This window comes from Elephas maximus, chromosome 9 (genome assembly GCF_024166365.1).
Source record: "Elephas maximus indicus isolate mEleMax1 chromosome 9, mEleMax1 primary haplotype, whole genome shotgun sequence".
In the NCBI taxonomy this organism is placed as follows: domain Eukaryota; kingdom Metazoa; phylum Chordata; class Mammalia; order Proboscidea; family Elephantidae; genus Elephas; species Elephas maximus.
Window position 1 is genome coordinate 105,441,480 of NC_064827.1, and position 15,924 is coordinate 105,457,403.

At 46.4% G+C, this 15,924-nt stretch overlaps 1 protein-coding gene across 4 annotated transcripts in view; it reads left to right on the forward strand.

Moving 5' to 3' along the window:
* The window catches only part of DAPK1 (death associated protein kinase 1), a 223,757-nt gene that overhangs the window by 184,308 nt on the left and 23,525 nt on the right, over window positions 1-15,924 (forward strand). For all 4 annotated transcript variants that reach the window (XM_049897030.1, XM_049897031.1, XM_049897033.1 and 1 more), the window contains exon 20: window positions 15,099-15,321. In XM_049897030.1, the coding sequence (XP_049752987.1) occupies window positions 15,099-15,321 (223 nt within the window). The remainder of the gene's footprint in view (window positions 1-15,098; window positions 15,322-15,924) is intronic.

Sequence of the window (15,924 nt, forward strand, 5' to 3'; positions counted from 1 at the left end):
TTTTCCATTATGTACAAACATCGTGAGTGAGGATTTGGACGAGAAAAACAAGGGAAACATTTTGTTAAAGCAAAACAAGAGGAGGGGAAAGCCTCATAGTTGTGGTTCACAGTCAGTTATAAACTTTTACATAGAGTCTCCTAATTTTTAAATTCTCTTTATTTGACAGTGTGTCAGCCAAACAAACTCAACTCCAGGCCAAATTGACTCCAGGGCCCCTAGTTCACAACTTCTGGCTTTTACAGGATTTTATTGTTCGGAGCCCTGTGTTTGGGTATAGAATCTTATGTTTTATAGAAAAAAATGTTTAAAAAAATTGATTTCCCATTATAGTATCCATCAATAGTGAAGAGAAGCTGAAATGAAATCTGGTCTTTCCACAGCCTCAATGAGCACGAATTTTTTACTGTTAATTATTAGGTCTCTATCACATCCCAGTGGTAGAAAGAAATACTTTATTAAGGAGCAGCAGAGGGGTACAAACTTAACACCTAACCATCATGGGCTAGGTATTGTTGGGTTTCCAGAATTTCACAAAGATTTAAAACCCACCTGCAATATCCGCGTTCTGGCTAAATAAGCACCATCGTCCCTGAGGAGCAATAGTGTTCCTTCCCAGTGTCTGCTGTCAGTTACTCAGCTGCCACTACAGACAGTCTTTGTCAAAATTGTAAAAAAAAAAAAAAAAAAAATTGCCAGTGAGTTGATTCTGACTCATCATGACCCTACAGTGCCCTGGAAAACCTGGCTGCCACGTTCTTTCTTGGCTTAGAGTGCTGTTTACCACCTCACACGCATTTGCTATACAGCAGTGATCCGTGGGAATATGCAACCAGCTAATCTTTAAACAAAAATCTACAGCAAAGCCATGGCCACCCAGGGGTCAGCTGAGTCACTTTAGGAAACCCCCGTCCTCCAGAAGATTGACAAGGCTTTTCATTAGATCACGAGGTGTTTTGCTGTCCATCTTCCACTTAGGAATGGTTTCTTCTTTTATTTAAGAAAAGATTCCTATTCTGGATGCAAACCTGGGCATGTATTACAAGTCCAAAAAAAGTTAATAAATGATGAGAAAAAAAGATGTCTAGGGAAAACATTGAAACGATAGCCAGAGTTGAATTGGATTGGATTTGTGGGTTCAAGCTACTTTCTCCCTTAAGCTATTTCCTGAATTTTCTGCAATGTGCTTAGATTACTTTTATAATTAAAAATACAAATTAAAAGAAGCTTGCTATGGTACAGTTGAAGGGTAACTGACTGCCCATTTAGAATTTGGAATTTAGTGCAAGGTAAGTTCCAACACTGTTCTCAGTTTGGAATTTTCTTTATTTTCTTCCATTAATTTGCACCTCTGATTTTGGTGCCTTGATTTTAAAAAGAGGGATGGGAAAAGGGATATTACAATGTTCAATGTTTTGCCATTATTCTATGATTTTTTTCTGAAGGACAGATTACAAAAGTCAAGGCAAAGAATCATCATTTTAGTCATGTGCTGGAAGGGCTCCATCTCTATAGCACCCAAAATCCTTAGAGGACCAAACAGCTCTCCTTTCATCTTTGCTTTGGGAGGCAAAATATAGGGTGGTGGCTGAGCGTACAGTCTCAGGAGTCAGATAACCTCAGTTCAAATCCCAGCTCTGCCACTTTCTAGCTGAGTAACCTAAACAGCTGCTTAAGGACTCTGTGCCTCAGTTCCCAATTTGTCAGAAGGGTGAGAACAGTGCTACCTAACGTGATTGGTGATGTGAGTTGGATGACTTGGTGTAAATGACGTCCTTTGAACAGTGCTTGCACATAGTAAATGTCTTCTGTTTGCTGTTCTTGTGATTGTCCTGCAAACCACTTCCGGAGTCCTGGGAAAACACAGACGTTTCTCTGTGGCGGCCCCTCCTGTGTCCTAGTCCCTGTGAGCAGTTGTTAGGGTGTCGACGATGCTGGCTGTGGTAGGGTACCCTTGAGAGTCATTCTGAATAATCTGAACCAGTCATCGAGTCAGTTCTGACTCGTGGTGACCCCACATGTGTCAGAGTACAGCTGGGCTCCGTAGAGTTTTCAGTGGCTGATTTTTCAGAAGTAGATCTCCAGGGCTTTCTTCAGCGGCACCTCTGGGCAGACTTGAACCCCTAACGTTTCGGTTAGCAGCTGAGCAGTTTAACTGTTTGTACCACCAGGGACTCTTATTCTTAACAACAGCTACCGTTTGACCCCCAGGAGGTATGGATTGTGCAGTGTAATCCTACAATATCCTTGAGTTTACAGATGAGGAAGCCAGGACTCATGGTAAGTGACTTGCTAGTAAGTGCAAGGTTGAGCTTCAGACCTAAAATACAAACCCCCGTTTTCAGTGCTGTTACAGGGGCCACCAGGGCGTCTTTAGGGCAGATCCCCTGCCAGCCAGGAAGGCAGTACCTTCCGGACAGGAGCAGAGTTCACCTGCTCTGTAGCATGCACAGATTGCCTTGACCTTGGGCAGCTGAGCAGCCCAGGGTCCCAGCTCCTGTCAGTATAGTCTTCTAACCCCAAGGTCAATGAGGCCCTTGGGTTTGTTTGCCTTTGTCATTTTCTCTAGACTTTAGCTTCCTAATTAACCAAGAAGGGAGGAGTTGTCTGCCAAGCATTTCTCATCTCATCCTATCTATTTTTTAGTTCCCCAATGTAAATAACTGTCTGGCACTTAGGGACACTTGATATTGGAATTTGGTTATTGAAAGTGATTAAGATGTCACAGTTGGATCCCTGGAGAATACATCGGTGAGGGTTTGCGGTAGGCTGCCGCAAGGAGAGAGCAATACTTGCAGGGAAAGCCAAGTAACTAGATCTATCTCAAATTATAGTTGGGTCATACAGAGGAAGAGACTATTCAAACAGCTACACAATTGGGGTGGGGGAAGATGGACAGAGGTAACTCACACCTGTTGCTGTTAGCTGCCATGGTGTCAACTCCTAACTCATAATGACCCCGTGCACAACGAAGGTGATGCTGCCTGGTCCTGCACTATCCCCATGATCTGTTGTAGATCAGCATTGTTTTCCATACATAGGGTTTTCATTGTCAGAGCTTTGGAAGTAGATTGCCAAGCCTTTCTTCCTAGTCCATCTTAGTCTGGACGCTCCACTGAAACCTGCTTAGCATCATGGCAACATGCAAGCCTCTATTGACAGATGGGTGGTGGCTATGCATGTGGTACACTGGCCAGGAATTGAACCTGGATCCCTAACATGGGGAGCAAGAATACCAATTTCCTTTAAATGTCATTTTCCCATCAGTACTCTCTAGTGTTTCGCACCAGGGCACTGTTGTCACTTTGGATGGGTGAGATTTCTTGTCCTTGCGGTTGTTTAGCATCCCCAGCACCCAAGCATCTAAGGCCATGGTATTGCTTGCTCCGTTCATTGTGGAAAAAAAAAAAAACCTCCACATATATCCAGACACCTCCTAGGTGGGCAGCTACCCCCTTTAAGAGCCACTGCACATCCAAAACGCATTCACAGGGAAAGGTTTCCATTTGCAACAGCTGGAGGTGTTAGCTGTAAATTGCCATTGTATTTGGTTTCCAAATGGGTCACGTTAGCAAAGGAAGCACTCTCTCTTTTTTTTTTTTTTGCCTCTAATTAGTTGACATTGCCTAGGAACATAATTTTAATAACATTTGGTAGGGAAGTAGTGGGGGTTGGTCTTCCAGAAATAGAACCAAAGTCATCTGATTTACCTGCACCCATGGAGAACGGCAGCAGACTAAAGGGAGGTTAGTGCCGGGGGCTGACCAAGGGGAAATAGGACCTTCCTGCCAGTACATTCAAGGGGCCATGTGGGGTGCAGAATGGGGTAAGGGTAGCCGAGGTCGACACCAGGGCTCATGGGAGGAGGAGGAGCATGGGGTAGGGCTGAGTTGGGTAGGATCCACTCTGACCCAATTCAGTATGAGCAGTTTGGAGCCAGCGTTGTGCTGGAGCCACTGTGTGATCAGAGACATGGGCCATGGTGGGAATATTTACACCACAGGAATGGGCAAACACTACAAATCAGAGCTTTTTTTTTTCTTTTTGATAGAGAACTAGCTTACCAGCATACCATTGCTGTGGATTGCTGTGGGTAGGGTGGGGGTCTCTAGAAGCCTGCACAGCTACACCCTGGGTCATAACTACGACCTTATTACAAAAAGGAGCTGCTTCTTTCACTCTGTGCTCATTCCCACCCCTAAAACAGAGCCCAGCTCTGCCCTACAGTCCTGTCCAAGAACTATGTCCTTGCTCAGCCAAACTGACTTCCCTTCTCATAGAAGAAAAGGGGGTTCTTGTTATGATGGCTGGGTGGAGGAAGCACATTTAGATTTTGTATCAGAATCCATTTTTACTAACCCTGTCACGGCAAGTCCCATGTCCTATTTTAAAATAATCATCTCCAGGGCCTTGGGGAGTTGGATTATTTTATTTTGTCTTTCTAATCAGATTTTCCCAAAGCTGATGTTAAAACTAGTCTGCTTTCCCTAAGCCTAAGACTAGGCAGTGAAGCAAGGTGCCCAAGAATATTTTGGAGAAAAGGACAAAATTGGGAGTTTGCCCAGAATTAAAGATTCGCCACAAGGAAACCACATTTGCGTAATGAAGAGTTGTGTTCCCATCCCTGCTGCCCCTAATTGCATCCTGCCATGTGCGGAAGCCGTGTCACCTCTGGGTGCTCTTTTCTGGCTTTCCCAGATTGCGGACGGCCCTCCCTGTTAGCCTGCTGATGCGGAGTCTGATGAGAAGTGAAAGCTAAATTGCCAGGGAGAAAGAAGCAAGTTGGAAGAAAGGGAACCAGAAACCAAGATTCACCAGGGCTTCAAAGAACAATGCAGTTACCGAATAATACTCATTCATTCATTCACTCATTCATTCATACATGCATTTACAAGAACTTCACAGGTGTCTATAACAAGAGCTATTCTAGGCATGGAGGAGGACCACAACAAACAAAAGAGGCAAGATCCAGACCATAAACAAATAAGAAAAATGTGTGAGTCAGGGGTTGGCAACCATAGTCTGAGGGCTAAATCTGGCCCACCACCTGGTTTTGTAAATAAAGTTTTATTGGAACACAGCCACACCCATTTACTCTTGTCTGTGGCTGGTTTTGCACTGCATGGCAGAGTTGAATAGAGAGAGACACCGTATGACCCTTTACAGAAAAGGTTTGCCAGCCCTGGTGTAAGTGCTTTTCAGGGGATAAAAATAGGGTGAAGTAAGACAATGAAAACAACCAGACAAAGTCATGGGTAGGGGGTATGGAGGGGTGGTGGGGGCAGCTACTTTCTACTGGCTGGTCAGGGAAGGCCTCTTTAAAGGTAACATTTAAACTGACCCCTGAAGGACAAGGAGGAGGAGCCAGCCAGGGGTAGGGCTGCAGTGCAAATGACCTGAGTTTATAAAGAGCTGGGTGTGTTCAGTGAGGCAAAACACAAGGTCAGGGTGTTGTGGCCAGGGCTGGCACTTGAGCATGGTGATCTAGGCAGGGAATGGTGTGCCACGCAGCCAGAGAGTTGGTTGTTGTTAGGTGCCGTCGTGTCAGTTCCGACTCATTGTGACCATGTGTGCAACATCATGAAACACGGCCCGGTCCTGCACCATCCTCACAATCGTTATGCTTGTTGCAGTCACTGTGTCAGTCCGTCTTGTTGAGGGTCTTCCTCTTTTTCGATACCCGTCTACCTTACCAAGCATAATGTCCTTTTCCAGGGACTGGTCCCTCCTGATAACATGTCTAAAATATGTGAGACGTAGTCTCGCCGTCCTCGCCTCTAAGGAGCATTCTGGTTGTACTTCTTCCAAGACAGATATGTTCATTCTTTTGGCAATCCATGGTGTAGTCAGCATTCTTTGCCAACACCGTGATTCAAAAGTATCAATTCTTCAGTCTTCCTTATTCATCATCCAGCTTTCACATGCATACGAGGCAATGGAAAACACCATGGCTTTGGTCAGGCACAACTTAGTCTTCAAGGTGACATCTTTGCTTTTTAACCCTTGAAAGAGGTCCTGTCCTTTGCAGCAGATTTGCCCAATGCAATGTGTCTTTTGTTTCTCGACTGCGCTTCCGTGGGTGTTGATTGTGGATCCAAGTAAAATGAAATCCTTGACAACTTCAGTCTTTTCTCCATTTATCATGATATTGTTTATTGGTCCAGTTGTGAGAATTTTTGTTTCTTTATGTTGAGATGCAGTCCATACTGAAAGGTGTGGTCTTTGATCTTCATCAGTAAGAGCTTCAAGTCCTCTTCACTTTCAGCAAGCAAGGATGTGTCATCTGCATCTCGCAGGTGTTAACGAGCCTTCCTCCAATCCTGATGCGCTGTTCTTCGTATAGTCCAGCTTCTCAGTCAGAGAGATAGGCAGGCCTTTGCAGACCTTGGTAACAAGATTGGGTTTAGTCCAGGTATGTAAGCAGGAGGGTGCAAGATCTGACTTAGGTTTTAGACATTTCCCTCAGGGGCTGGCATGTCAGGGGCAGGAAGAGGAGCAGAGAGACCAGATAGGGGCCATCTTGGTAGCCAAGTGAGGTATGACGGTGGCATAGACCGGGGTTGTCTTCTGTGAGCCTTGGGTGAGAATACAGGTGGAGGTTCACAGTCAATATTTAAAATATATGATTAAAGCTAGCAGCTATAATATAAACATACTCATATTATAAAATATAAGTAGAATATGCTCTGGCCTCCCGGTTTCCCAGCCTACCTTTCTGACGACCTAGAAGGCCAGCTTCAAGTTTAGCATCACAGGACTCCTCCGCTTCTGTGCCGCTTTGCCTCCTTCTCTTCCCCACCCTGGTGCCACCTGCACTGCGGTGGCCTCACCCACGTTGTGTGCACCCAGGTCTCAGATCTACATTCTGTCCACAACCTCCAATTGAGGGGTCACACATGGGAGAATATTTTAAGGCATGATCCAGAATTTAGATAACTCTCCACTACCCACAGGGGTGCTGGCTGCACACCACAGCCACACAGCCACCCAGCCCCCCTGTCCCCCAGCTCCTGACCACATAATGCTTACTGGTCAGCCCAGGGTCTAGGGGTAGTCTTGTAGTTCTGGCAAATGTAGGCTGTAAGGACTTTGCCCTCCCCCTCCAAAGAAATACATATTCATACCACTTTCTAGAGCTAGCCTAGAGCAACTCAATATCTTCTTCCCCAAAACCCATTGCCTTCCATTCCAACCCCTAGTGACCCTATAGGACAGAGGAGAACTGCCCCAGAGGGTTTCCAAGGAGCGGCTGGTAGATTTGAACTGCCAGCCTTTTAGTTAGCAGCCGTATCACTTAGCCACTGCGCCACCAGAGCTCCCTTGCTCACCCCATCTTCATAAACACCTTAGTGTGCCGTGGTGATGGGGAGCTGCCATCCACAGGGAGACATGTCCCTGGCCCCTCAGCCCATCCCTACTGCGCCATCTAGTGACGGACAGTGAAAGCATGTCCTCCACTAAAGAGGGGTGAGGTTTCAAAAACTTCTGTAGTGGGTGGCTGTAAGGTGGTGCAAATGTAACCATACCCGAAAGGTCCACCCACAGGCACCCCAAAAGAAAGGCCTGGCGATCTGCTTCCAAAAAATCAGCCATTGTAAACCCTATGGAGTGCTGTTCTACTCTGACACACACAGGGACGCGGTGAGTCAGAGCTGACTCGGCAGCAACAGACCAAAAAAAAAAAAAAAAAATCAAATCTGTTTGTGTTTAGAATCTCAAAAGTCCTTAGCGAGCAGGGTGAGTGACTGAGGTTTCCTTAGAAAGGAGATCTGAGTTTATCTGGCTTTTCCTTGCGTTTCAAGATTATGGCGGTTCTGTGGGTCTTGGAGGGAGAGCAGTATAGCAGTGTATCTTCCCAAATGCCTGGTGAGTAAGAGTCAGCAAAGCCCACAGCCACTGGGGAGGAAGGCAGGGGCCAGGAGATATGCCAAGGCCTGGGCAAGGATCAGGAGGGAAGGCGGCATGTCCAGGTCTGGGGCCCCTTTCATCCATTCTTTAGTCTTCAAAATCCTTTTCTTAGCCCCATTCGGAAAGTACGTTTATATGACATCCAGAATCGGGGACATCATAAAAGCAGAGCTGTAAATCCCATGCAGCAGTATTTTCTTAGATGAAACAGGAGTTCTTGAGGACAGGCATTATTTGGGAAACAGCATGTGAGCTTATAACTGATTCTGAGCAGGGCGCGATGGCCACCAGCATAAAGGCTCATGGTGCAAAGCCGCCTGTGATAAAGCGGGAGAGCCCTCCTGCAGCTCACCCGAGGGTGCTGTAGGTGGCGCTCCAGGGGCCAAACCCTGAAGCCAGCAACCAATCTAATTTGCTTGAGAAACATATCTAAAATGAGCTGTGTGGTTTGTCTCTGCAAATCCAGGGCAGGAATGGACCTTTCTAGTTTTACTTGACTTTGTAGTGATGCCTTTTGAATTTTGTTTTAAATCGAGCTTCCCTTGAAGTGGTGTTGCAGTGGGGACCTGGCATTACCTGGGAAGTATTTCTGAGCGGGATGAGCTGTAAATGGAACTCCTTGGACATTTTTTAGTACTTGTAACCCCAGCATGCAAAGCATTGAGATTCTGCTTTCGGTTGGAGGATCCTTGTTTATTCCTTTTTCCTTCTGCTACTGAGGAATCCCGCTGCCTCATTTTCAGTGGCCAGCAAGGTGGAAAGAAAGCTTGTGCTGTATAGGAAGACCCCATGGTGAGATTTGGCTTTGTTGTTCCAAGCTCTGAGGCCTTGGGCAAGTCCCTCGGCCTCTCTGAGCTTCCGTTTGCTCATTGCAAACAGAGGATGATGATATTTACCACAAAGATTTTTTTGAGACTTAAATAAGCAATGTGCATGAAAGCACAATAAGCCATACAACAGACACATGGAAGTTACTACATGTGGTCCCGACTTACAACAGGGTTCCGTCCCGAATACTCCATCGTAAATCGGTTCTGATGTAAGTCAAGAACCTCAGTTTTTTTAGTTTTCATTATTATTGTCTTTTATTATCAGTATCTTTATAAATCCAATCTTTATGTGTCTTTGGGGCGTGGAAACATACATAAACTTACAGATATATTTTAATACATACATTGATACATTAAAAAAAAAAATACACCAAAAAACCTGTTGCCGGTGAGTTGATTCCGATTCATAGTAACTCTATAAAACAGAGTAGGACTGCCCCATAGGGTCTCCAAGGCTTCAATCTTTATGGAAACAGACTGCTACATCTTTCTCCCCTGGAGCGGCTGGTGGATTGGAACCGCCGACCTTTGGGTTGGCAGCTGAGCACTTTAAACACTGTGCAGCCAGCTTAGTGGGAGTTGTCTGTATGGTCCTTTTTTTTTTTTTTAAACATATATTTCATGGTAACATCTCACAGCTTCCTGAATCTGCCTATCAACTTTAGCAAAGTGATCAGCATTTGGGTCCATGTTTTCCAGCAACTGAAGCCCCTAATTTAGTTTAGAAAACTAAATCTATACAGCAGTATTTTGAACATTAAATCGTAAAATTGAATATCTGCAAGTGAACATCTGAGAGTGATACCATCAGCAAATTACGCACTGCGACCTTGTATGTAGTACATATTACCAACAAGATGTACAAGAAAAAAAGGGCAGTTATAGGGGCAGCTCATCATAACTCGAATATGTCACTAGTCAGGGCCTGCCTGTACTACAGGCAGAAGTGCCGCTGTTTCAGCCCCTCCAACTCCCCCTGCACTCTGACCTCCAATTCTGGGAATTGGACGGGGAAACAGGCAAACAAAATGCCAGCAGCTTTCTACTCACTAGGTCCTTGGATGACGCAAACGGTTTGCACTCGGCTGCTAACCAAAAGCTTGACAGTTTGGAACTCATCCAGGAGTGATGCAGAGGAAAGGCCTGGAGATCTGCTTTCATAAAGACTATAGCCCAGACAACTCTGAAGCTCAGTTCTACTCTATAACACCTGGGGTCCCCACGGGTCTGAATCGACTCAGCAGCAGTTCGATGTTTTGTGTTCCTGCCCACTGCTGCACTGCATGGAATTGGAAGGGGTGAGGCAGAGTTGTGCCCTCAGTCACAGGCAGTACTGAGCAAAGAATTGATGTAACTTTACCTCAGTTACTCAGGAGCAAGCCAGTCTGTAGGTTTAGAAGCTTCTAGAAGCCACATGTGTGGCAGCATTATCCATTGGTTACTGTGGTTCAAGTCTCATCAGAGCAGAAAGGCCTGGAATGGACAGACTTGCCCGCATTCCTTCAGACAGGACAGACGTGCTGCTGGGACGTGGAGCGGCCATGACGGGTGTGTTCGCCAAAGCTCAAAGGGTCGAGATTGGCACAGCAGGAAACAGGCAGAAAAGAGCCGCAAGGCAACTGTAAAGTGTCCTTAACAAAAGGAGTTCAGCCAAGATCCAGTGATGGAATTTATGTGGAATCAGGTTATCGCCTTTCACCATCTCAGGTGAAGCAGACACTGGCCAATATAAAGGATTTATGTGTATATTAGTCAGTTGCATGTGACAAAATAGTTGAGAACTTTTTCACCTTCTCAGTGAGATGTTCATAAAGAAAGCAGATGCTGTGATTGCAGTTACGGTGCTTCCGTGGGACCAAGGTCCAGTCAGGGCTGCCTGATTTTAGGGTGGGGGAGGAGGCTCGATTCAGGGCGTCTGCATCCCTAAGCAGCACAGGCTTACCTGCAGTGGTAGCCAGCGTCGGGGGAATCCCAGCGCCCCATTTCTTCCAGCCCAGTCAATGGCGTCCCTGATGAGTACCTGTCCCAGGGCAGGACCTTTTCAGCTTTTGTGCTGACTCCGGGAATAAATCAGGGGACTTGCTGGAAGATACCCCAACCCTTCCAGTCCTCTCAGTGCTTTGTCTCTGAACGTACTGAGGTTGGAGGTTAGAAGAAGACAGAATAAGGACAACCCCATGTCTGACAGTCATCATCTAGAGCCGAGGTTCCCAGCCTGAGAAGACCCAACATTTTATAGCCAAAGTTTTGTAATGCCCTTTTTATTCTCTCAAAATAAAACTTGTAGATAATCTCATACCTACACGGATAATTTTAAGAGATCAATAGGGCCTTAAGCATAATATAACCAAGAAGTAGGAAAATCATTGAGGGTAGAACATTCCGTGTTTCAGTACGTCAGTGCTCAGGCACAGTGCACGGGGAGACGCAGTGAAATCGTCAGCTGTTTGCACCCACCCGCCCACAAAACCACTGAGTGCAGCGCCTACAGACGGGGGACGGACTCCGGAGGGCTGGGATGGTGACTTCAATCCCGCAAGCTGCGTGCTGGCCTGATGGCGTTGTGATTTCCAGAGATGGGAGAACATCTTCTCACATGAGAGATTTAAAAAAAAAAAAACTCCAAAATATGTTCTTATCCCAATTTACACAGTAGTCACATTCTTGGCAAACTCGGTATATATTAAAACTATGCCCCCCAAAAGCAAAAATAAACCCCTGGGTTATCTGTAAAACACAGTTAAGTCCTAAATTCAGAGTATTATACATTGGTTTTTCTCCTGTATGAATGCACAGTGGACACTCAGAAGGCAGGCGGCCACAGGGAAGTTCGTTACTGCGGGATGTTGTGTGTATTCAGCAGGACACCCAAACCCACAGCCTTTAGCAATGGTTCTGTTCCCCTGCCCCCAAACACTGAGAACTAAAAATGTCGCCACAACTTTCCAAAATGCCCACTAGAGGGCAGTGTTGGCCCTGTTGCAAAAGACTGGTCAAAGTTTAAGGCTAGAAAATAGGTGTTGGAAAATTGTAGCTGGCAGGACATGAGTTTTATAACAGTTCAGGTCATTAACTGGAAAAGTAAGTGACTCAGCTGGAAGGCATAGGCAGTAAATTAGAACTTCCAGGATTTCGTGCTGGAAGAAATGGCTTGGCTAGGTCTGAGATCACACTGAGCCATACAGGCGGCACTGACCTTGCATGGGTCCCCACAGAGTTAAGTCATCTGCATGGCACGTATTTATTGAGCAGGGGCAGTGCTGGTTCAGTGGTAGAATTCTCACCCTCCATGCGGGAGACCCAGGTTCCATTCTGGCCAGTGCACTCAAACAGAGCTACTACTCGTCTGTCAGTGGAGGCTTGCATGTTGCTATGATGCTGAACAGGTTTCAACAGAGCTTCCAGACTAAGACAAAGAAGAAAGGCCTGGCAATCTGCTTCCACAAGTCAGCCAGTGAAAACCCTGTGAATCACACAGTCTGATCCTCTTGTGCACAGGGTCACCATGAGTCAGGAGCCGACTCCATGGCAGCCAGCCACAACAATTTTATTTAGCATCCTACGTGTGCTGGGTGCTGGGGATACAGTCTTCACCCTTGAGATGCCTCCCCGTCTAGAAGGGGAAGTTGTCAAATAATTACAGTAAAACCTACTAAAGGCAGAACCCGAGTAGGGCAGAAACCTGTCAGAGTAGGAAAACACAAATATTTCTCACTAAAACGAGTAACAGAGAAGTGGTAAGACTGCACCTTGTCAAAGGCGGAAGACTTGCGAGACCCGGAAAAACAAAGCAGCCTGGTCGAATTCTGGCTCCCACAGGTTTCGCTGTAAGGCCGTCCCCATCTTACGTCGGGGCTCTGACTACGACTCCATCGTAAGTCAGTTCTGATGAAAGTCAAATGCTTGAATCTTTTTTTCTTCATTATTGTTGCCTTTTTTTTTTTTTTAAATCAGTATCAATAAATCTGATCTTATTAGTCTTTGGGGGTTGGAAACATTACATATAAACTTATAGATATATTTTAACATTGTATGTAGTACATAAGGAGTCCTGGAGGGCAGTGGTTAAAACACTGGACTGCTAACTGAAAGGTCAGTGAAACCACCAGCAGCTCCGCGGGAGAAAGATGTGGCAGCCTGCTTGCATAAAGATTTACAGCCTTGGAAACCCTGTGGGGTAGCTATGAGTCAAGATCAACTGGACAGCAGTGGGTTTGGTTTTTATGTAGTACATATTACATAACAGTAAGTGTTTACCAAAACAGAAGGTCGTAAGTATAGTTCATAGTAACTAGAATACGTTGTAAGCTGGGGATTACCTGTACATACCTTCTTGGGGGGTCACATCCCTGGGACACTGCAGGAGCACAGAGCAAGAGGGCCTGATTCTGCCTGTCGGAGGAACTTCTGGAGGAGATGGTCTTGTCAAATGTGTGGAGGTTAGCGGGCTAAAGCAGAGGGTATCGTCCAGGGTAGGGATAAAAGTAAAAGACATTGGACTGCATGGAGACAACTCCAAACAGGTTGTTGTTACTCAGTGAGGCCAGGGGTGGTGCAAAACGAGTGTGAGTGAAGCCAGGGAAGTAAGATGGAGCCCTCCTGCATAGACCTTGAGGTAGGGTTCTCTGTGGGTTCCCAGAGCCCCTTGCAAACCCAACTGCTAAAACAGCTTATGTTATACTTGATGTAAAGTTGTTCACATGTCCATATCTCCTAAAGATGATGGACCTGGGATGTGTCTAGATCTTTCCCTTCTTAACACTATGCTTGGCACTTGGGGGCCCTCCATAAATGTTCATTTCTGAATGAATAAATGAATGGGTGAGTGAACCATTAGGGAGACGCCTGCTTCTCCATCCCTCCTCCCCACAGGCCTGAGAAAGAAGAAAGTGAAAAGCATACTATGTTGTCAGTCACTTCCACAGCGTTTACCTTTGTACCTCACTGTGGCCCTCCTTCTCGCCGTCTGCTTAGTTCCATGGCAGTGTCCTCACTCAATGGGACCCGTCTTTGCAGAGAGGAGCCGGTGCCCTAGCTAGTCAAAACAGGGCTGATCCTGTTTCATTCTTAAATTGAACTCTTCCCAGGAATTGCTCTTCACGATTCATTTTGCCTCAAAATGCAAGGGAAATAGCCAGATCCCTGGAGACAGAAAGCAGCTCCTGGTGGCCAGGGGCCGAGGGGGTGGGAGTTATTGCTTCAGGGGTACAGAGTTTCTGTTTGGGGGGATGAAGAGTTTTGGAAATAGGTAGTGGTGAAGGTTGTACAACGTGGTGAATGTAACTGTTGTCATTGAATCGTGCGCTTTAACATGATTAAAACAGTGAACTTTTTTTTCCTCGTTTTTAAATTGTACTTTAGATGAAGGTTTACAAAACAAACTAGCTTCTGATTAAACAGTTAGTACACATATTGTTTTATGACATTGGTGAACAACCCCACAACATGTCGACACTCTCCCTTCTCAACCTTGGGTTCCCTATTACCAGCTTTCCTGTCCCCTGCTGCCTTCTAGTCTTTGCGCCCGGGCTGGTGTGCCCCTTTAGTCTCATTTTGTTTATGGGCCTGTCCAATCTTTGGATGAGGGGTGAACCTCAGGAGTGACTTCATTACTGAGCTTTCGTGTCCGGCAGCCATACATGGCATTTCTCCAGTCTCTGTCCGGCCAATTAAGTCTGGTCTTTTTTTGTGAGTTAGAATTTTGTTCTACATTTTTCTCCAGCTCTGTCCAGGACCCTCCGTTGTGATCCCTGTCAGAGCAGTCAATGGTGGTAGCCGGGCACCAGCTAGTTGTACTGGACTCAGCCTGGTGGAGGCTGTGGTAGAAGTGGTCCTTTAGTCCTTTGAGCTAATCTTTCCCTTCTGTCTTTAGTTTTCTTCATTCTTCCTCGCTCCCAAAGGGGTGAGACCAGTGGAGTATCCTAGATAGCTGCTCACAGGCTTTTAAGGCCTCAGATGCTACCCTAAAGTGGTGAACTTTAGGTTAGGTGAATTTGAACTCCATTTTTAAAAAATGCACTGAAGACTTTGTTAACATGGGTGAAGACGGTAGGCAGGGAAGGAAGCAAGCCTGGGGTTCTGGGCCAGAGAATCAGCATTTACAATCTCCTCAGGCCTTCTCTTTATCTGGGACCACCACCACCAGTGGCCGTAGAGTCGATTCCGATTCATGTGTGACAGAGCAGAACTGTGCTCCATGAGATTTCCAATGGCTGATTTTTCGGAAGCAGATCACCAGGCCTTTCTTCCAAGGCACCTCTGGGTGGACGCAGACCTCCAACCTTTCGGTTAGCAGCCGAGCATCTTAACCACCCAGGGGCTCCTCTCCATAACTAACAGACTGTTTTCATCCATTCTCAGGATACCCACCGAGGTCTCTTCATCCAGCAGCTTCGACCCACGCAGAACCTCCAGCCGAGAATCAAACTCAAGCTGTTTGGCCACTCGGGGTCTGGGAAAACCACCCTGGTGGAGTCCCTCAAGTGCGGGCTGCTGAGGAGCTTCTTCCGGAGGCGGCGGCCCAGGCTCTCCTCCACCAACTCCACCAGGTTCCCCCCATCGCCCTTGGCTTCCAAGCCAACAGGTAGGAGACAGCGTGCGGCCCCTGTCTCTCCTGCAAGGTGTTTGTTTTGTCTTCTCCTGTCAAGGTCCAGGAGGAGTGGCTTTGGCTTTGGTTTCTTGGCCCATGGCTGGCCTGACCCTGTGGTCTTGGTGGCGTTCAGGAGTGTCCAGGCCAGCTGTTGGCCTTGTGTCTGCACTCCCCTTTGGGCAGTGATTGCAATCTGCCCCAGCAATTGCAAAGAGAGGGCCTCACTGAAATCAGGGTCACAGAGGCAAAGGTGGCTAATGGTAAATGTTCAGATTACAGATGTGTGTCATGTTTTATTCACGGGCTCAGCCCTTGAAGATAGAACTTGGCCTAACATGGGTTCAAGCATAGCAAGATCAGGTATCCGCCCTCGGGACAAGCCTCTAGTGCTCCTTATTCTGCAGGTGCACCCAGTAATGCAAGAACACACAGTAACACAACAGTGCTGAGTGCAGCCCTGTTCACAGCAGCCAAAGAGAGAGCCAACCCAACGTCCATCAGCACGTGAATGGGAAAACAAAATGTGGTCTCTCCGTACAACAGACTGTTTGTTACTCAGCCATAGAGAGAAATGAAGCTCCATACAGGCTACAACAT